Source organism: Agelaius phoeniceus, chromosome 5 (assembly GCF_051311805.1).
Source record: "Agelaius phoeniceus isolate bAgePho1 chromosome 5, bAgePho1.hap1, whole genome shotgun sequence".
Lineage (NCBI taxonomy): Eukaryota > Metazoa > Chordata > Aves > Passeriformes > Icteridae > Agelaius > Agelaius phoeniceus.
This window is the reverse complement of record NC_135269.1, coordinates 70,367,101-70,389,091: the sequence shown is the minus strand read 5'-3', so window position 1 is coordinate 70,389,091 and position 21,991 is coordinate 70,367,101. Positions and strand designations below refer to the sequence as shown.

At 41.0% G+C, this 21,991-nt stretch overlaps 1 protein-coding gene across 5 annotated transcripts in view; it reads right to left on the bottom strand.

Annotated features, from left to right (window-relative positions):
• MKLN1 (muskelin 1) overlaps positions 1-21,991 on the bottom strand; it is a 102,629-nt gene that overhangs the window by 68,039 nt on the left and 12,599 nt on the right. For 2 of the 5 annotated variants that reach the window (XM_054632357.2, XM_054632358.2), the window contains exons 2-6: positions 19,973-20,042; positions 12,350-12,492; positions 10,858-10,946; positions 4,964-5,073; positions 1,035-1,227 (exon numbers count right to left, since the gene is read on the bottom strand). In XM_054632357.2, coding sequence (XP_054488332.2) covers positions 1,035-1,227; positions 4,964-5,073; positions 10,858-10,946; positions 12,350-12,492; positions 19,973-20,042 — 605 coding nt within the window. Of the gene's footprint in view, positions 1-1,034; positions 1,231-4,963; positions 5,074-10,857; positions 10,947-12,349; positions 12,493-19,972; positions 20,043-21,991 lie in introns of those variants that run through there. The other 3 variants (XM_054632359.2, XM_077179278.1, XM_077179277.1) reach the window with 3 other exon arrangements.

Sequence of the window (21,991 nt, the reverse complement as noted above, 5' to 3'; positions counted from 1 at the left end):
GCTAACATTTCTGTCACATTCTGAGAAGCACTTCCAGCTTGAGTGGTACAAACCACACTGATGGGAGTCAAGCAGGTACACTGGCATCTTTCCAAAGGTATTACAAAATGACTGATTAGCCCAGAATTAAAGAATAATATCTCTGGTGCCAGCTATCCATGAAATTGGTTCACTAAGTCCCTAACTCCACTGGCATCAGACACAAAGTTTTCCTCTTACACCAGCACAAGTCTCCCATAACAAATGACTGCACAGAGTCAAAAAGCTCTACACCCACAGCCAAGAGCACATCTGTTTTATCAGACTGCAATCCAAAACTGCTGCACAGGTCTTGAGAGTCACTTCAGTGCAACAGCTCCACTCCTTCTGTATCCTATTGATCAAGACAGAGTACATCTCCCTCCTTTTAGGAGTTGAGAGCTGTTTATACACCCTGTTTTTAAGTAGAAAGCTTTCAAGCAAAAGATTAATAGCAGTTCCAATGAAACTGACTGGCCTGCCAAGGTCCCACTCTGCAAAGGAAAACAGACTCTGCCTCCAGTCACTTCCACAGAATTGTCCAAGGATTATCTTCCCCATAAGCAAAGAGAGCATCCTCTTTGAGACACAGCTGAAAACTTCTGCCTGAACACCAACTCAGTGGTGAGCTCCAAGCAGAAACCATGATCCAGATTACTACTGAGAACTCCAGTCTTTTGCTTCCCTGCTCACCATTCCAGTGACTTTCCTGACAGTTTAAGCCCACCTTCAGCTTGCCAACACTTACATGAAGAACTTGTCTTTACCCACTCAAGTGCACCGCCTTGTCATCTCTGGGGGAAAGTGACTCCAAAAGTAGCAGCAATAAGAGATTTCATGAATTTTTATCCCTCATCACACACACACTCACAAGTCCAAAAGCTGACAGCACACCAGAAATGAAACAACACATGAACCTGCCAACTCTACTACTAAGCACACTAACATTCAAAAGAAGGTAACATTTCAATGCACTTTTTTTCAAGCTAATGAATCACTTCCTCTGATTCTCTTACCATTCACAGCTTTTTCTATCAGTTCTTCACAAGCATCGAAGTCCCCCTTCAACACCAGCTTGTCGTGCAGGTCTGTCAACATGGGGTGCTCCAGAGCAATCTTGGTTTTCTTCTGCAGCGACTCGAAAGCCTCGGTGTAGTTGTGCTGCCGAAAATGCTTTAGGCAAAGGCGAATGGCTTCCTGTTCACGGTACTACTGGAACACAAGAAAGCCTCTGAGACATGGAGATTCTTCCTCTGACCAGCACTGCTGGCAGCTACCTGTGAACCTGCCCAGAGACAGGATCTCTTATCCACGCCGCGCTAAGGGCTCGCGGGCTCACGGAGGAAGGCTGTGTGAGAGACATTACAAGCTGTGCAGGCATTTACTTTCCAACAGTATAGAAATTATACAATTTGGTATCATCCAATTTAATAAGCATACAAGAAAGAGAGTGCATGGTGTCCCAGATCTCTGGGGTGACCATTATTTCCCCCCCATCTGCTTGGCCCTGCTGTTCGAGGCCTACACGAAGCACAGAGCAAGAAAAAGCCGTCGCTATCAGCGTTACATAATTTGATTGTATGACTCTTACATAACAAAATAATTTAGAAGAGTAAGTAGGTCACAGCTTTTCTAGAAGCAGAAGGAGGAAAAAAAAAAAAAAAAGCTGTGAGAATGGGAATACTTGCAATGACCAGCACTCCTGCCACGGAAAGGCAGAAGGCTGACCCCAAATCCTGTGGGTTTGTGAGGGTTTGCAATCACAGCACCAAGGATTTCTGTGCACACCAAAGTTTTAACTTCTAAATATTCTTCTGCATCTTGAAGCAGAACCTCTGTTTTCACACCACGGATGGAGCCACAGCTGCCCACCTCCCACTCAGCTGTGGGAAGGGGTGAGAAAGGTGGAAGAAAACCCACGTTGGGTCAAACATCCTGGCACAGACACATGAAGGAGTAGTAAACTCTGAGTAAGAGCTACAATTTTCAAAGCTGATAACAAGACGTTTAAAAACCACAGATTTTTAAGTTGATAAGTAGCAGAAACACTTTATTTTAAACAGACTTTTCAATCCTAAATTCTAAGGCATTAAAAAAAAATCTCCATTTCCATCTTTAACACACAACTACTATGGTAAAAAGCAAATGTAACTTTAAGCATCGATAAGACTGATCAAATTACAGACAAAAGATTTTACTCCTAAATGGACACTACTGCTAAAAGTGAAGTTTATAGTATTCAAATGAACAGAATATTTCTGAAAACCTGGAACTAACACTGACATTCAACAAAATTTAATGCTCTCGAAAGAATGGCTCGATAGCAAGAATCTCATAAACTGAAGTGGCTAAAAAGAAACACGGCCATGTGCTGTATTTTTAGTTCTTAATCCATCAGTATTTCACAGCTGCAAATAGCCAGAACTATGCATTTTTAGAAAACCAGTTCCCAGCCCACATAAAGGCCAAGGACATGTACCGATAAGAATGCAAGGCTGCAGCAAAGAATTATTAAAGCTAAAACAGTTTTACAGCACAACTGGCAAAAAACAACTCCTTTTTTTTCTTTCCAAGAGATGCCTAAGACACTCTCTAAGCAAATCTTCACTTGCATGAGTCAAGGCCAAAACCAAATTAGATTTTTTTGTTCAAAGGGATAGCAAGCAAAAGGAGAGCTGCACACCAGTAACTACCAGCTTCTGCATTTTTAGATCCTCCAGTATAGAAATCAGACAAAATGCAGACTTGAGACAGAGGGTACCTGCCCCCTTTCACTGAGCCTCTCATGACTGATAGACCTGGCTTAGATAGCTAGGAATGGCTTGGATGGAGTCTGGCCACTTGATGCAATATAAAAGTTTATATTCAAGTTTATATTCAAGTGACATCATGGTAGTACTTCAAAAGTTAAATGTAAAAACCTGCTTTAAGCAAAAAATATGTATAAAAAGTATATAAAAGGCTCCTTTTTAAATGCTGTCATACAGGTTTAAAGAGATGACAACCCAAATAATAGCTTTGATCTGAAGCTGTAAATAATTCCTATGGTTAAAAACGTAACAAGAGCAGGAAACTAAGACATCAACACTGTCAAATACACTCGTAGAATTAAAAATACTTATGTGCTCATTATCAGAAGTGCTACCCAGTGATCAAGTACTCCTTCTCAGGTGCTGAAATATGTCCACTCCTCAGGAAAGAGGGGTAAGGCTGTTTGGAGGCAGTAGGCTGAGCTGGACAGCAAGGAGAAAGTGCTGAGGAATGTTTCACTCCTTATCCATAATCCCCAGCTCCACTCCCCACAGGAGAGGGAGGTTTTGTTGGCACAAAACAAAAAGGAAGGGCAATGTGGTGTAGAACCTTCCTCTCATCTGATGTTGCAGGCAGTGGAAAATTATTACACTTCAAAGACTCTGAGATTTCCAAAAACACACGTGAAAATATTCCCACCATCTCAAAGAACTGGAGGAAACAGGTCAACCTTTCTGCCTTTCCCTAAATATGGGACAGCACATCCCTCTCCATGGATCCAGCAAGAGCAGCCTCTCTTCTGTGAGAGAGGAGAACATCAGTGGCACATGCACTCATCACCAAAAACTTGGCAGTGGATCCTAGCAGAGCTCACACCACCATGACTCAGTCTCTGCACTGCTGCCTTGGGGCTCCAAGCTCTAGGAGAACAATGCTGGCAGCCCTTGAAGAAGCTGGCCCTACACACAATGCTGACCAGGAAAAGCACCCATTCCATGGGAGAAGATGGAACAAAACAGATGCAGACATCGTCACTGCATGACTCCTGACCAAAAGAGAAAATAAAAATCAGAGCTTCCTGCTTTCAGCAACTGGTCCAAACTGCCAGACACACCACCACGTGCAGAGCCAGCAAAAGGAAAACCACCAGCAGCTTCTGTCAAGTGGACTTCCATCATCAGCTGACTCATGACCACAACACCACTCTGACCATAAAGCAGCTCCAGACAACTTCCACTGTGCTGGTTGTTTAAATCCTCCACAAAGCAGCTCATGATGTTGGTGTAAATGGGCACGAGCCAGACACCACAGTCACACACTGCTTCTTCACCATTCTGGCAGCACCCTGAACTAATCACACACCATCTCCATCTCCTTCTAAGTTCTTCCTTCTGGAAGCAGAGATACACTGCTCCACTACTCAGTCCTACTCAGCTGGGAAGGATGTCTTCTCTGCAACACAATATGAGTTTCATTAATTGTTCCAGAGGAACCAAAGCACAAAATGTACCAATAAAATGTGTTCTGGTTGTCAGTGTGCACTTCCCTCCCAAGGGAGAGGCATCTCTAATACTCAATTAAACACAAGTTATAAAAATAAAGTTTGGAAACCCTTGAACTTCCTGTCTATCTAATGACAAATGACATAAATCATCTCATCTCACGGTCCAGTGGCACCAGCCCCACTCTGTTCCAGGATATTCAGCAAAACGACAGTAAGAGGGAAACATCTAAAGAGCAAGACACCAACAAGGATTCTCTTTAAAAAAAGGTCATTTTTATACCCTGTAACAAAAGGTGCATCTGTAACCAAAAAGGTTCTGGACTCCATGAACTGTGGAGTTAGAAGAGTCAGAAGGCAACAAGAGGAAGAAACAGAATCTGGTTTTGTTAACATTCATTTCCCTCCCAATAAAAATACTTTACTAATATTGTCCCCTTTGGCTCAGTGTCCACTTCTTGTGATGTCTACCTGTCAGGTTTTTTGGGTGATGCTGGTGGTTTTGGGGTTTCTTGGGGCTGTTTTGTTGGTCTTTCAAAGAGAACAAACAGATAAAATTCAGAGAGTTTCCCTCAGGGTCAAAGTCAGCCACATGGTTCCAAGTATGCGTCACATCACTCCAGTAAGAGAGGTTTCACAAGATTCTGAGACTGGGAATCTTCAAACAAACAGGCATCCAAAATGCAGGCCTACCTTGCTGTACCAGTTGAGGCACGGCTGGACCACATCTGGATCATCAATGCCATTTAGTTCAACATACCAGATACTAAAATTGAAGCTAGGTCCCCACGATAAGAGTGGAACTGGAGAAGAAAGGAAAAGGAGAAAAACTATGCATAAACATCAAACAATCACTATTGCAACAGAATGATTTTAAAGTTTACACAAAATTCAGTGTTTCTGACTTAAGTTCTAGCTCATTTAACTTAGCTTAGGAAAATTACCAAATACATCATGTTCAAGTTTGTCATTTAAAGCAACCTGTGCTGAGCAACATTAACACAGCAGATCATTACAAAGCAGAAGCTTGCTTTAAGCAGAAGAGCAAAAACACTATCATTAAAAACAGCTCCAAGAGGCAACAAGCTTTGACAAGGATGGGAATCACGAGCATACTAGCGACAGTATTTGCTCCTCATAGTACATTTATTTCCCCATTTGTCAGCAACAATTATTTTCCCTAATGGTGAAGACAAGAAGCTTGGGTAGTTTAAATTTTACAAAATTAGTAACATCTGCAAGTTGTGGAGGAGCGAGGGAGGGATAACTGTCAGTTTCTAACTTAAAAACTCTATTTTTTTAAAAGCTTTATTTAATCTGTGCAGTTTTTTTGCTGGTACTATTTCATCTGAATATTGGAACAAATGGACCTGAAATACTAAAAGACCCATGAAACACACTACAGCCTCTCACCTATGGCTTCTCTACCACTCTGGGTTAGTATCTGTGGCCTTGCACTGATTTTGTGGTTAATCTGTAGGTTAAGACCTGGTTCTGCTTTTTGAAGCAACTCCAACCCCCAGAAAACTTGTGTGTGAACTCTGACTCATTAAAACTGCAATGAAATTGAGTGGTTTCATTTCAAACATTTTTGTTTCCTTTTTATTTGACTCTAACTGATAAACAGGAAAAGACAGTATTGAAGTTGAACGAGCAGTTAGCAGCAACACCAAGGAGTCTCCACTACCTCCTCCCTTCCACTATTTTTGCCACTAAGAAATTGCCTGTTGAAACAGGCACCGTGAAATTCCACTGAGATTAACCTGCTGAACTCACGTTTTTCTGACCTACTCCTTGAGGAAATAAAAACCCCAAACTCATCAGAAAGCTTCTCCTGAGCTCTTACAGGTTCTTAAGTATTTCTACCTCAAACAAGCTACATCTATGATTGTCTGCAATGTGTTTGGGCACAAGGCACATGTTCAAACACATGATTTTCTAAGTTTTAGAGAGTGTATTTACAAACCTATTGCTAAAGATGCACAGTAACTTCTGGGAACAGTCAAGAGCCAAAGAGACTTTGTATATGCAACTCTTAACTGATTTTAATATCCCTAAGAAGGTCCTTTCTATTGTACAGCTCTCAAAACATCTTTTCAAACAGGTTTTTTTCAACTTGATTATTAAGCACACAGCGTGATGCTTTCAGAGCAGTTCCTTGTAGGTGCACGTTTGTGGAGAGAAGAGAGAAGTGAGGTGGTCAAAAAAACTAAGTCACCTGTCTCCCATCCACATTCCACACTCTCTGCCCAGGAAATTTCCCTCTTGCTGACTTTCATCCCCTGCACAGGCTGAGAGCTGCCAATGGGGTAACTTAACACCATAAAACATGACTGCTGCTAAATTCAAGTTGGGTCCCGGATATCCTACCCATTACTGCAGCAGTCTGGCAAAATACCACATCTAAGGGCAGCACCTTTGGTCTGTCCTCAGGCCTGAACACACAGACCAGACCAAACTGAGCTTAAATTTGCTATTTGGTCAGCTATAAACATCAGAGTCTATCCAACAGCTCACTGAACTGAAATGCTCAACTAAACCACAGACACCTCAAATGGGCCAAGACCATCCATTTCCTGATGGTAAACCTGAGGCCACCTTCCAAACTGAAATATTACCCCCTTCTCTATCCACCTCCTTTCTTTTCAGCAATTCTCCTCAAAACTTCTATGAGCTTCTCTCAGGAAACAAATTAACAATTCACCCTCCTCTCTTTGATGCTAACTACAACCCCCAAGAAGTTATTGGGATGTACACAAGAAAAAGCAAAGCCATCAACTTGCTGACATTTGTCCTCCCCACAGTTAACTCAGAGCTTCCAACAGTCTTTTTTACAAAAAGGAAAAAACAAAACACCAGAAATGGTGATTTTTAACAGCAAGATTTTCAGGGTGCAATCTTTTCTAAGGAAAGCACATTAAGATGTACAGGGAAGGGAAAGAAAACCCTTCCCCAGAACTGTACAGGCAGAGAAAACTGAACCTGACTCCACAGGAGCAGAAAAAGAAACAAAGCTGAAGGTTGACACTGAAATGTGATTTCTGTTCCAGTTAGGCAAGTTGAAGTGTTCTGCTGGATCATCTCCCCATTTTTGAACTTCTTTCCTGACTCCCAGGAGACACCTCTCACCCTTTCTTCTGCCCTCTCTCTTTTGAGGCCTCCATAGGAGTGCTCAGATCTTCAGAAAAATCTCATTTTAGAGCACCCACAATCTGACTTATACCTGGAAAGAGGAGACACTAAGTGCAGCATGGAAGCACTTTTTTCTGCACACCTTTGAGATGGAAATGTGCTACAATCAAAGATGTTGAAGGCCTAAAGGTATGTAATTCCTCCACTTTTTATCAAAAAGCCACCTCACTATGTTTTTTCCTGCAGGTACCACAGCAATCCATCCTAAAAGGTGTAACTGCTCAGAACAGTTGAATTGTCACTCCACAGTGAGAGGAGTTCAGCAGAGGAAAAAAAAACTTCTTAAAATCAATATTCTTCTGAGAAACAGAAGGTATTTGAGTCACTTAAACACTTCTTAATCCATACAAGGATGATTTTAGGGGATACTTCTCAGTAATAGCTATGCCTAGACAAGGATTGCAACTCTATAGTAGAGAAGCTAATAGCAAAGGCATTAAACACAGTAATTTTAAATACCTCTCTCAAGCTAATTTCTGTGTCCCTCATCTACAGGCAGACATACAAACAGGTACACTTGCAAAATGAAGAAAATATCCACTAAAAAAGTATCCCTCTTTTTTGTTCCATCAAAACCTAAAAATCTTGAAGCTTAGTTACCAAATCCCATGCTAATAACAAACTGCAATGAGAATTACACCTGGCATTTTTCAAGTTCTTTCATGGTAATCAGTCTTTACACCTTCTGCTTTCAAGGACACAGCACAGAAAAATCTCTGCTTGGAGAAATCATGAGAACAGAGCCAGAAACAAAGCTCACAGACATGATAAAGATTATTCTTTGATCTTTTGTCCAGATAAATACTTTCTTCTCTCTCTCCAGCTCTTTAATGAGGTACTACATGAAATGTAAAAATTACCTGTCAAGTAAGTCAAAAAGCCTGCAAAACTGGGCATTTCAGTGCTCAGGAACTGCAGTTGAAGTAATTAAACTAACAGAAGTGCAAGGCTTTCCTTGACCAAAGGAGAGAGGTTATTCTTTCTGCATTTTATGAGCCTGAAAATTCCTCTGCTATGTGAGCAATGGAGGCTGGAGCAGGAACCTCCCCCTCTCCCAGATCTGCCCATGGTTTCTCCTGCCCCATACCCCCATATAAACCCCACTGCTGTGTTGCTGACAGTGCTGTTGTAGGTCCCTGTGCTGATGTGTGGAATCATAAAGCCTATTCCTGATTCAAGTGCTGTGAACCCCCAAGCCCAAACCTCACTGATAGCAGGATTTCACCCTGTCAGTCCCTGAGAGTCCAAAAGGGCAGATTTTGGCCTTGTTTCCTGGCACTGTTACAAGGAACACAGCACGGTGCTTGAAATTTTGAGTTACTTTGGCTAGCAGCTTGGAAATTTTAACAAACTCAAAACATTTTCAAGCTGTGAATCTGAAAAATAACAGAATTTCGTAACAGTGCTTTGCAGTTGTTTCACAGCAAAAAACTTCATCAACAAAATGACACCAGCCATCACCCAGAGGCTTTCATAGGTTTAGGTGAAAAGACCATTTCCAATTCTGTCTTAGCATAGAAATTTCTTCATGAAAGACAGCTTCAGGAAATCAAAGGCTATAGATAAAGGAAAACTCATCTCAAACCATAACCAGTGAGGAAGTGGCAGCTCATTGCAAACCTAATATTAACGTAGATAATAATGTTTATTCATGGAATGGTTTGGGTTGCAAGACAACTGAAAGGGCACCCAACTTCATCCCCCTGACATGCTCAGGGACACCTTTCACTACCCCAGGTTGCTCCAAGCCCTGTCCAGCCTGGTCTGGGACACTTGCAGGGATCCAGGGGCAGCCACAGCTTCTCTGTGCACCCTGTGCCAGGGCCTTCCCACCCTCACAGTCAGGAATTTCCTGCTAATATCTAATCTAAATCTGCCCTCCTTCAGATAAGGCTGTTTCCTCTTGTGCTATCAGTACATGCCCTTGAGAGAAGTGCTACATGAAGATCCCATCCCAATAAAACAAGGTACTGATATAATTTCAGAGGAAAACATCCTGGTAATGGGAATTAATCAGCCTTTCACTTTCACAACAAGTTTCAACTCACAGCTACACTTCATTTCATCAGAACACACTTTCCTAGAATACAATTTACACATCCAAAGAAGCAGCCAGAAATCTTTCCATTGGGCCCTTTAGCCCTCCAGGAACTACTTGCTAGTTTTTAGCCACTGAAAAATAACATTTTCCAAAAACTTAATGTTGGAAGCTTCAGAATAAAAAATAATAATAAAAAAAAATAAAGCTTTTAAAAATTCATTTAACTTCCCTGATTTAGTCAACCTTTAACTTGATTCCTCTGCTACTCTTGAGGTTTTCTAAAGCCAAGCACTACAGTTGCTTCCAAAAGTAGCAGCCAGAAACCAGCCCAGTGAACAACCAAATACTCCACTTCTCTAAGAACAGGAAACCCCACAAATGATTACTGGATTCCCAGCCTGAAGCTTTCAGTTCCTGACAAACATGAGGAGATTCAGAAAGAACACAGTGGAGCAAAGGGCTCAGAGGGGAGCCCCTACACAGCCACTATCATCAGAGTCTTGGCAAAGGAATTACCCAACACATCAAAACACTCCTAAATTCATCTAAACTAGCCAACAGGATCTTATCTTATTTTTCAGCAATTACCTCCTTGCTCTATTTTTAACCTTAAACAGCTAGTTTAAACCCAGTCATTCTTGTACTATCTCAGTAGGTAGGAAGGGAAAGATAAATTTACTGAGCCAGCTGAAAAGCTCCAAATCCTTGGATTAAATCCAACAACTGTAAGGATTGTTCCTTGTTCTCTCAGGCCTGCAGAAAGCAAGGAAGAGCTATCCTCACCTGCTCCTATCACACATCCCAGTACCTGGCCCCTCAACCTCTGCCCCAGCCAAACCAGAAATCAGAGGGTACAACCCCTCCCTGCCCCTGGGTGTCATCCTTAGCCAGAGGTGAGTGAGACATTGTGGTAAGAGCAGCAGGGAGAGAACAAGGGAGGCTTCTGCTGTTGCTTTATGGGTTACAACTGTGTTTGAGAACAAAACTTTTCAAGAATAGAGGGCTGTCAAAATAGAAACTTTTACTGGTATTTAGCTTAGTTCTTTCTTTAAAGCTCTATACAGCAATTCACAGGAGGACAGTAAGCAGCTTTGCCCGCAATTAGTTGACTCAACAGCTGTATTTCTGAAAATTGCTCTATTTTGCTTTCACTCCCCAGGATCTAAATTATGAAGCTACTATTTCTTATTAACAGGACTTCACTGTGTTCCAATCTAACCAGCCTAAAAGATGATGAAATGGAACAGCTATTGTGGATACTGTGCCTGAGTACAATGAAGTCACAAGTGCCAAGACAGGCACAAGTATCAGAAGAGATTATTTTCTACTCAGAATGCTGAAAAAATGCATTTACCTATCTTAATGAATCGACAGGGGAACATCTGTTCATCAATTTTATGCTTCAAGGTGAATGTTTCTTTGTTATAATCATTCTTTAAGCCACTGTGGGAAAAAATAAATAAGGTTACTAAATCTTACCTTGTATTTAAGGACTAGCTAATAAATGCAATCTAGGTCACGCCTGAAACACGCAGCTTGTTTCACACCACTCTGAATCATCAGTACACGTGCTGGACCCAGGCCTGGGCTGCTCTCCACCTACCTGTGCCTCCCTGGGAGGCAGCACTGGCATTTTGGGAGGGAATTGGCTTTGGATCAGTGCTGCTCCTCTGCAACTGGAACCCTGAGACTTCAGCTGCTGATGTGCTGAACTGCACTCTTCCATTCTCAAGAGGGAGATGGATCAGGTCTCAAAATGATCACCCTGACAAAGTGCTTTGTGATTCATTTATGGGCATTGCTTTCGAAAAATATCAAATACTTAGTATAATTTATAAAGAAACTTAAGTCCGTATTTACTGAAAATACAAGTACAGGTCCCAAAATGAGGATTTTCATTAAACTTCAGCAGAAGTGAAACAATATTAAATGCCAATAATTACTATGACTCTAAAAGACTTTTCCTCCCACAATTGTAACAGCAATGAAGTCAAATTTCAAGACAGATCTATCTAAAGAGGGTAAAAGTGTGGGAAGGGTTGTGGATAGATTCTATATGGTCTTCTTGAATGACACCTGCAACACAGAATTTCCCATGTTTGTCCATGGCTACTCTGCTTGACTACAGATGATGAACCCCTGGAGATGGACTTCTCTTCTGTAGGCCCCCTAAAATACACTGGTTCTTGCTACTCTTATCTCTTGTACTCCTGAATTTTAAATCTCATTTCCCTTTCTGAAACAGCACACTCCTTAAAAGGGCCTTGCAAATTTACATTAGCAACTACTCAGAAGTTCTGGATAAAGTGAACAGCCCAAAGGCTCTTTTATTAGTACCTATCAGTACAACTCTATGAAATCCAACTAAACAAAGGAAAATGCAGGTTTCCACTTGCCTGTTTGATTGATTTACCCATGTGAAAAAGGCAAATCAGCTGACTAGTTCAGATCTTTAAGGCTGCAACAAGGGTTTTGACAAGGGGATTGGGCTTTTAAAAGTTACTTCAAAGTCCCCTACACCTGGGGAATCATTTCTTCCATGCCTCATGCACATGGAAGGAAGGAACTGCAATCCACCAACACTGCACCCAGCACTCAGCTCTTCCAAATCCCCAAAAGCTCGCTCTCCACAAACCTCTGTGGTTAGAGCAGGATAAGGAAGGCTCCTGGAGGGAGCGTTGGGATTGCTGCTCTCTGACCTGACCATAAACACGAGGGCAGCTAATGGCAGGGTCACAACCACAGCTCTGCCCCTCTGCTGGCCATGTGTCTGCTGGGGAGACAAGGGGGAAGAGCATTTTGGTCCAGCCTTTATGATTCCCAGAGCTGATGGAATCACATCTTACCTGGATAAGAGGTCTGTCATATTCTCCTCGTTCATCCCACCAAAGATTTTAAACTTCTTTAAATTGCAGACATGTGTTTTCTCATATTTGCCAAATGTGATGCTCTGGACTATAGCAGGTCTTTCAAGCTTCAAAATCAAATACTGTGGAAGAGAAAACAGTGAGTTTGAATATTAAAGCTAAGGCTGAAAAACACGCTAAGGGAGAAGCACTACAGCCTCCAAATACTCAAAGCCAGAGAACAAAAGTGAAGATGAAACCTCCCCATTATGGTATTTTTTCATTGGTCCTGGAATGAAGGAAAGGTTTTAAAAAAAACACTATTTTTAAATCAGTTTACCTAGGAAAAAGATTTGGTTGAACTACTTATGCCAAGCAATTCTATTCAGAGCTTACATACATTCCTTTAAGTTGGACTCAAGACTTCCTGAAATCTGGCAAATAGGATCCAACTACAGAGAGTGAAGATTCAAACGCCCACTACAGCCTGAAATGAAACCTAAACTGAATACACAATTAGATAAATACAGTATGTTCCACATGCTAAGAGAACATCAAATTACTTTTCCTCTCTGGGCTGATGCTGTTTAACCACTAACACAAAGTTTGGTGTGTGGCAAACAGCGGAACCAACTGCTTATTAACCATCCCAGATAAAACTGAGCCACTTAATTACAGAAAAGGAGCTTTACATGCAAAATGATGAAAATGTTCTCCCTTGTGAACGTTTGCTCCCCTCTCACACTGGGTGAACACAATCTGTGTATGAGTAGTTAGATTGTTTATACTCAGGCCACAGCTACCAGCTTCAGCAGCACTGCTGGAGGAAGAGGTCTGTTCCCATGGAAAAGCAGGAGAAGGGAAGCATTGCACCATCATCAGGGACCACCAAGTACCTTCCCCTACCAAACAGCTCTTGGAGGGAATCTGGAGACACCTTGGCTTTTTTCACCTTGCAGAACACATCAAGTTTTAGATCTGAAAATAATGTTTTTCATGCTCTTCCCTGATTTCTCAGAAATAAGCAGTGCACCACAGAGGCAAAGCACAGAATGACAATTACTCATCCCGCTGGATTTTGTTACAAAGCCTTGTCGTCAGGGCTCCAGCACAAGCAGATCAGCACGTTGTAGGACACCTCCCACCACAGGCTCTGCTGGTGGCCCTGTCCTCCAAGCAGCAGCACTGCCAAGCCAGGCATGATGCCTGAGTTGTGGTCTTTCATCAGCATCAAGTAGATATCTGCATCTGTGTGGCTGCTTTCTGTAGATCCTGAGTGGTATCTCCTATGCTAAACATCTTAGGAGAGTATCTACTATGCTAGACAAGTGTATCAGTAGGGCAATCTCACCCTAGAAAGCTAACTTTTCAGAGAGCAGCAGGAAAAACTTGCTCATCCATTTAGTTCTCAGTCTTCTTTTTTTTCCCCTCAGCCCTATAAAGCAAATAATTCTCAATCTAGTAGCAGTACTGATATTGTTCTGGAGAGCACCAGGAAAAAGGTTTGACCTCAATGCCTGGTTCCTACTATACTTACAAAAAGCTTAGATTCAGAGAAATACTTGTACACAGAGCAGTTACAGATGAGGATGCAGACTGGATAGGTACTAACACCAGATTTACTGTCAAAGATGCTTCCATCATCTCAAATTTTTCAAAATTAAGAAAATAAACCAGTAGCAGCACTGTGGGAGTACAACAGGAGAACGCTTTAGTGCTTTTCCAAATGCTTTTAATGAGAAATTTCTGCTTTTGTGAAGAATAGCATCCACCTAAATGTGGGAACCCACCATTTATGCAGCAGCAAGCCATGCTGCTGTCTCAAAGTACTTCCCAAACTTCAGGGGAAAAACCCCACTAAAATTCTATAGAGAAAACTGATTTTCTAAAGAGAAAAAAGGAAAGAATAAGCAAAAGGACGGTCCCTTAATGAGCAAGGCAGCACTTGATACATGGCACAGCCCGCTGCCAAAATTCCCATACAGAACAGACAGTACACAATGTCTAAGAACTCCTCCTACACCATCATATCTTCCCTACAGATTTCTCCCAAAGCTGGAAAAGTGAAGCCAGCACTACCAGCAATTGCAATTCTTAATCCTGCTGGAATCCCAAACCTAATGCCTGGGCCATGAACACATACTTTCTCAAGTACCACACAAGATTTGCAAAAACTTGGCACAAACGTCATCCTGCATTATTCAATTCTTACCCTAAATTAAGGGAGAGAAAACCAGGACTGCAGTTAAATCCTTTATGCCTGGAAGGGAGCAAGGCACAGCAATTACTCCACATGGCCAGCAGTGATTTCTTAACCCTACAGACAGTAGAGGGAACTCTGCCACCCTCCTTCCCACTTCCACACATCCCACCACCTGCTGAGTCATGCAGACCTTACAGAAAATAGAAACAACAAAGCTAAACTCAACCTTTTTTTGTGAATTATCTGCTGATTGATATGGAAACAAAGGACAGATCTGCTATAAAAACCTGTGCCTAGATTTGTGTTTTTCTGGTTTATAATGCATATACACACACATCAAACTGAAAGTCTTTCAAACTAGAAGATACATTTAGATCAGCTATTAGGAATAAATTCTTTACTGTGAGGGTGGTGAGACCCTCTGGATTCCCTATCCCTGGAAGTGTCCAAGGCCAGGTTGGACAGGACTTGGAGCAAGCTGGTCTAGAGGAAGGTGTCCCTGGAATGAGATGTTTAAGGACCCTTCTAATACAAACTATTCTGTAATTCAATGATACATGTAAAAATACAGAGATTTACTTTTTGGGTTTCTATACACACACCACTGCCACTGTGTGGGTACCAGCTATGAACCTCACTGATGTTGAAAAAACACACTGCCTCAAGAGCTGCTAGCAGCTGGCTGCATGAATATTTTTGGACTGCTACCAGGATTTTAGCTGTGACAGACTATTCTCTGTAGCTCTAAAAGATGTGACAGAAGTGTCTGTAGGATCAAGTGATTTATTCAACCTGGAAACAGAACAAGTCTATGAGATTTCAGGCAAATACATCAAGATATTTGACACTTTTCCATTTTATTGCTGTGAGTAACATCAGTACATTTAATGTCCACGTATTCATGCAGTATTCCAGAAATCCAAATTATAACAGAAGTGTTTGTCCATTAGAACATGGCACACAGATACTAATTGGCATGACTGAGCAAAAACCTCAGCCCAGTTGTTAGGCCTCAGATCACAACACTAACAAAAAAGATGCTACAAACACCAGAAGAGGAAAACTTCTGGTTTCTGATCCAACTCCTTTGTAAGTAAATATGCACAAAGAGCAGAGTGAGTCACATATGGCACTTCAGCAACTCAACAGCTCCTTACAATGCACCCCCAAAAAAAAAGCAAGTCCATTCTTGTCACACTGGGAGCTGCAGCAAATTCCAAACCTTTTTGAAGCTCTGGTCTGTGCTACCATTTAATGACAACCATACGTAGGCTGCTGCATCACACCAACAGTGTAAATTTTATTAATGTACTTTAAATTAATTCCTGATACAATCTACACAGCAGCATGGAAATCAGAGGAAAACTGGTCTTCAGATACAAAACTGAAACCAACTGTTTGGACAATGCCACTAGCTTTATGCATATGATCTTCAACTGTTCAAAATTCACAATTCCACAAGACTGGAACTGGCTGCCCAGGGAGCAGGTGGCAGAGTCACCATCCCTGAAGGTGTCCAAGAAACAAGTGGATGTGGCATTTAACTGGACTCTGGCACTGAGAAGGTGGTGATTGGTAAAGGGTTGGACTCTGATCTCAGAGGTCTATTCCACCTTAATTGATTCTGTGTCCAAATATACTGAACTAGATTCCAAACTGCACTCCACAAGCTGCCTGTACAATTAGAGTCACATAATCTTTTACCAATTTCTTTCTCTTTAACCAGTTCTGCTCAAGCATAATTTTTGATTAGGGAACAGTGAAACTTGCATTGCATGTAAAAATAAAACCCACAAAATAACAAAATAACAAGGGCTGCCCTTGTCCACCACACAAAAATCTCCATTGCTCTTGCAATTAAGTTGGTGGCTAAATAAAAATCTATGCTCTTGTTCTACATGTTATTAATCAAGCCATTCAGGGGAATTAAGTGCTCTGCAGAGTCTTCCACATCAGACCATCACTGGCATCATCAGAATGAGCCTTTCTGACAGGGTCATGGTCTTCAGCATCACCAGCCTCATTGCTTCACACTTCCAATGTAAGCCGAGAACAGCATTAAAAATAGAACCATCAGCCCTCTCCTGCCTGAATAGGTTACTACATAACAGGTTTGTTATTAAATATACAATTTCTGGGTCATCTATTTCAAGACTCAAGAAAGATATCTAGTTTAATAAACAGAAAAACAGCTGTCAGATGTATTTCCTTTCACTGGCACTCATTCATAACCAACTGATGGCTTTCATGGCCATGAGAATTATTTAACTCTACCATACCCATGAAGCCAGGAAAACCCTTCACTAAATATAGTCACGTGGCAGCATTTCAAGTGCCTACACTTCCACTTTCATTTTCTTTCTCCTTTTAAAAAGGTTTGGTAGGGACTTTAGAACATTTACTGCATTTTCATTGAGCTTCTGAACACATCTTGATGTTTTTGCCTATATTCTTCTGATTCGTGCTTTGAAAGAAAAGGTGCCTGGAAAAGTTTTGTTTCAGTCAATGAGGGAAGGGAATAAACCAATGTTAAGGGACTCACTCATATTTTTACCCTTAAGCCAGCACAGCATCATCACCTCAGCAGGGAATTGCTAAACCCTGGCATTAAGGTGAGGCACTGAGGAGACAAACACGAGCGATCGGGGCTGCAGAGCTTATTAAAATATCTCACATTGAGCATGCTGGACATCAGTCCTTGTGTTGTGCCTAAGCCCTGGTTTCAGCTAATAAAGCTGGGAACAAGGAGAGCTTTATTTCCCTGAGTTTTGGTTCGCTTCCTGTCCAGACCATTATGGCCACCCACACACTTGAGCAAGTGCGTCACCGCACGAGTGACCAGTTTTTAAATGGAGAGCTGCCAACACAACACCTAGAAAATGCTTTCCAGCTTCATTTCCTACAGGATCCATAATGTTTATTCCAGAGATTAAAAGTCATGTGTATAAATCAACATTTTTTGGAATATGAACTATTCAGCTTGATTTTTTCCCCAAATTCTCTCCTCACCACATTTATAATTCAGTCATCCACTGTTTCAACTGAAGTTTTCCAAGCTAAGATTCTGCTGTAACAACTTCAGCCACTGGGAAAAAAACAAGGAAGCAGAACACCTATATAAATGTTTTCCTGCATTTAATTTGGCAGTCTTTCAATGGACAAGGTGCAAGAATTATTTTGATCAAAATGCAACCAAATCTGGAGTTCTTTCATTTGTCAAATATGAGACAACACAAATGGGAACTGCTTTAATATACACAAAAATAACAAAAACTGCACTCTTTGCACACAGGAGTCTTCTGAAGATTTCAATTCCCTACTTCCTCTTTCCAGCTGATTTTTCAACAGAGAAATTAAACCATAAAAAATGCTTGACATGAATAATTAAACACTCAGATTAGAAACACGAGAATTAGCTGCAGTATATAGTACTTTATATAGCATAAAAGCACTGCAAATACATCCTCTCTCTCACTTAGTGTTTAGGATTGGGCTTGCTGAACACATGAGCAACTACACAGTACTTTATATTCTCATTTTTAGATACAAAGATTCAAGCAAGAGGATACAGCAACATGGTCTTTTCCAGCCAGGCAGCTACGTTTTCTGTTAGTTTTGTAAGTAAGAGAATAAAACTCAAATACTCTCTTGCCAATTTCAGTTGCCACATTAGGATATTTTTTTTTTTTGCAAGCCAGGCCTTAATTCTGGATACCTAATATATGTGTTGGTATGTGACACCCAGGTAGACAATGCCAGTGTTAATTCACCTCTCTCCTACCAAGAAGTTTGTGTTAAATGCCTTGCTTAGCATGCAGAGCAGTGCCCAATTCTCCAGGGTTGGAGTCAAGTCACTCTGCAATAGTATCTCCATTCAGGTCATGACTTGTACACAGGGAATTTTTGGAAGACATCTCTTTAACAAGCTCGTGTGGTTTGTACAGAAGTCTGCCACTCTAATTAATCTCTGCTTAATCTACATGTCTGAGTATAACCTGCATCACTCCTTGGCAGCCTTAAGTATAAATTGGGAATATTCTAAAGCATCCACTTACAGGAGGTGTGTTTCCATTCCAGAATCAGATTTTTAAAAAGGCTGAAGGTTCATGATGGCTCAGAAAATAAAGAGTGAATTTAAGCAACAACTAAGAGCTCATGTCTGATGAAAAACCCAGTCCAAAGATACACCATGAGCCAACCTTGACTTGGGAACAAAACCACCCCAAGACAAACATGTGCTTCCTGTATAAAAGAAAGTAAAGGATGGCACAGGCTGGGATACAATCCATGCTCAATACTCATTACTCTGCAATCCATAGTTCCTAGATAGACTAAACTGCTTCAGGCTATGGATTAAAATCCTGCATTGTTTATCAAAATATAAATAAGTAAAATAATCAAATTCAAAGAGCAGTAGATGCACAGAGGCATCAAGAGGATCAATATCAGTCTTCACAATCTGGTTTAAAGAATACACAGGATACCTTTCCTTCTCCTCTAAAAAACCCAAAAACCTAATTTTACAGACACAATGACATAGAAGGATTGATCAGAAAATCCAGGTGAAAGCTCTTCAGTGGCAGCAGATGACCTGCTGCTCTAGGGAGCCACCAGTGTAGACTCTGGATCTTTAACACAATTCCAAAACAAAGCAGGAAGATTTACCTGGAGAAAGATCCTGTGAGATTTCACTCATGAGGAATACTTGGATTAAATAAGTAAATAAGCAGAAATTTGCATGAGAGGGACACTGTGCAAGTCACTCTGCTGTGTATCAGTGCTTTAAATAAAGAATTGAAAACAAGCAGCATAAGAAACATAGAAGCAGATCAAACATGTCAGAGTAATAAGCTACAGATCTAACACAGAGAGAAGGAGAATATTCACTGGAAAAAAAAAGTGGAAAAGACTATTCTGGATAATCTAACAACCTTAATAATAGCGAGAAAGCAAATTAAATGCTAAAATCAATACAAATCTTATTTTAATAAGGTGCTTAACCAGCAGAAGAGGTGACATTTGTGTCTCTAACCAGAGGCCACATTTCTGAACATGCTATAAGGAAAAATAAATACCAGCTCCTTAGATGTGGGATTCAAGGCCAAGAACCTACAACAGCCTCCAGTAGTGCTGACAAAGGGGGACCTGCACGCCTCATTAGCAGCTTAATCTCACCATAAGGTTTGATTATTTCCAGCATGACCAGGACTGCCAAGGAGGAAACCTGAAACTTCCCCCGCAATGAAGCACTTCTAGAAGGATCACAATTTGCTAGAAATGTAAATATCTCATGTAGCAACAACCTGCATTTTATTCAGAGAAGGAAGCCTATAAATATGTCCATGTCAATAGCAGCAGCCTACATATAAAATAAAAACCCAGCATATATTCCATAGAGCAGCACAGATTCAGGAGCTTACCTGGGGAGGATAATTGCTTTCTGAAGACCATCTTGAGGACTGATCATTTGGTCTATCCACCAAGATATTCCTAAGAAACGAGAAGCCAAAAGTAATTTAAGTAACAGCTGCATATTTTACATCTCCAATAAATGTGCTGTACATTCAGATCAGTAACATTCTCGTGCAAGTACTAAATCATTAGGTACAGACTCAGGTTTTCCCCCTTTTTTATTAAAGATTTTCTAAATTGCTATTTTACAGGACCCATCAAAATACGCCTTCGAGCTTTGTGGTTGTGAAACAGAGCTGCAAGTTGCAAAATAAAAAAAAATTCAAACTGTGACATAAATGTAAAACAGATGAATTTACATAGGCCTAAGACTGTAATGAAGTGGAAAAAAATGGGCTTATACAACTCAGTAGGGTAAGAACTTTTCAATAAAGTTAAAATGATGAGCAGTTGGAGGGTTAGTAAGCCAAAAACTCTCCTTTAGTAGATAGGCAATACTGGAAGGGTAGAGAAAGGGCTGCTAACCCACTTAAGCTTTCCTGGAGCATAGAAAGATGACCACCAGAGCCATGCCAAATTTTAACAAGTATTTTTCACGAGTTATAAGCCCTGAACAACACACAGAAAAGTAGAAGTTCAAGTCTTCATCCAGCAAAATTGAGTTGCTTTCTTCACTTTGAAATTGTACAATACTTAGGTATTTAATAAATTCAAAATAGTTTTTTGGCTAAAATGAAACAGATTCATCATGACAGTTACATGACACATCTGCTTTCTCTTCTATAACCACGCAGTAAAGCTCACACCCCAGATTGAACTAAAAAAAAAACCCTATAAATCCCTAAAATATATATAATTATTGGCAAGGTGACAATGCACCACCTGCTGGACAGGGCTTGTGAGCTTCACCACTTCCAACTAACGAACTCATCAGCTCATAAAACTTATGTAAAAAGAAGGAAACAGTCATCAAAAGGCTTCTGCCATCTCCATCTGCTGTGTAGGAGGAAAAGAACATGAGCATCTGGATTACTACAAAGGGCTGGAGGAAAAAGCACTCCAATGAAAGCTCCAAAGGGAAAGAGGTTAAGTCAGAGGTTGAGCATTACCAGACAGAAATCAGCTGGCTCTTTGCACACTGGGCAGCCCAAAATCACCACAGCAGCAATGGTATCCAGGCAGTCCCTTGATGGGATGAGGGACACGGCCAGGAGCCACTCCAGGGTGGCCTCTTAAATCTGAGCACTTTTGAGAGCTGGCCAAGTGGCTGTGTCTATCCATAGGCTTGGAGAACACCTCCAGATTTTCACACAGTGCAGGAATAAAACTGAAGTTCCCCCTCCCTTTAGCTGATTGCCATCAGAGCACAGCATTTATTAACACAGTGATGCCAGCACCGATCCAGGTCTGTGGCTGCTTTATTCACCCATCCCCACTTGGGAAAATGCAATGGAACAGCACTGCCCTCTGCTCCAACCCCATCAAACATAAAAAACATGGCTCTGCATAATTCAGCATCCAGCTAACAACATCATCTGCACTGCAACGAGGCTCAATTACAAGAGAAAACCTGGCCCTGGCTTTAATAACAACTGGGACAAAACAAACAAATCTAAGCAAAAGGAAGAATTTGGGAAGTGAAACACAAATTTCTAATAAAAGCTGCCAATTTGAAAGCTAAGTCACCATTAGAAACCACAAGACACTTGCTTTTGAGAATAATCACCTGCAGTCTCCTGTACCATGCCATAGGCAAGACATGGTATTTAATAAATTCTTAATACCTCAGCATCTGGAGAGAAAAAAAAATGCTAAACCTAAAGACATGTATCTTATATTAAACACTTTAGGGATACAAAGGCAGATCAAACTAGATAATGCTGTATGGCTTTTCTCCTTTATGGAACTTTATCCTAATCCTGGAACACAAGTAGACAAGTTACCCTACGGAATAAATTTTATTTATGATTCCATTACATTTGTTTAAACATTAGACAATAAACTCCTCATACACTGAGCAACACTCG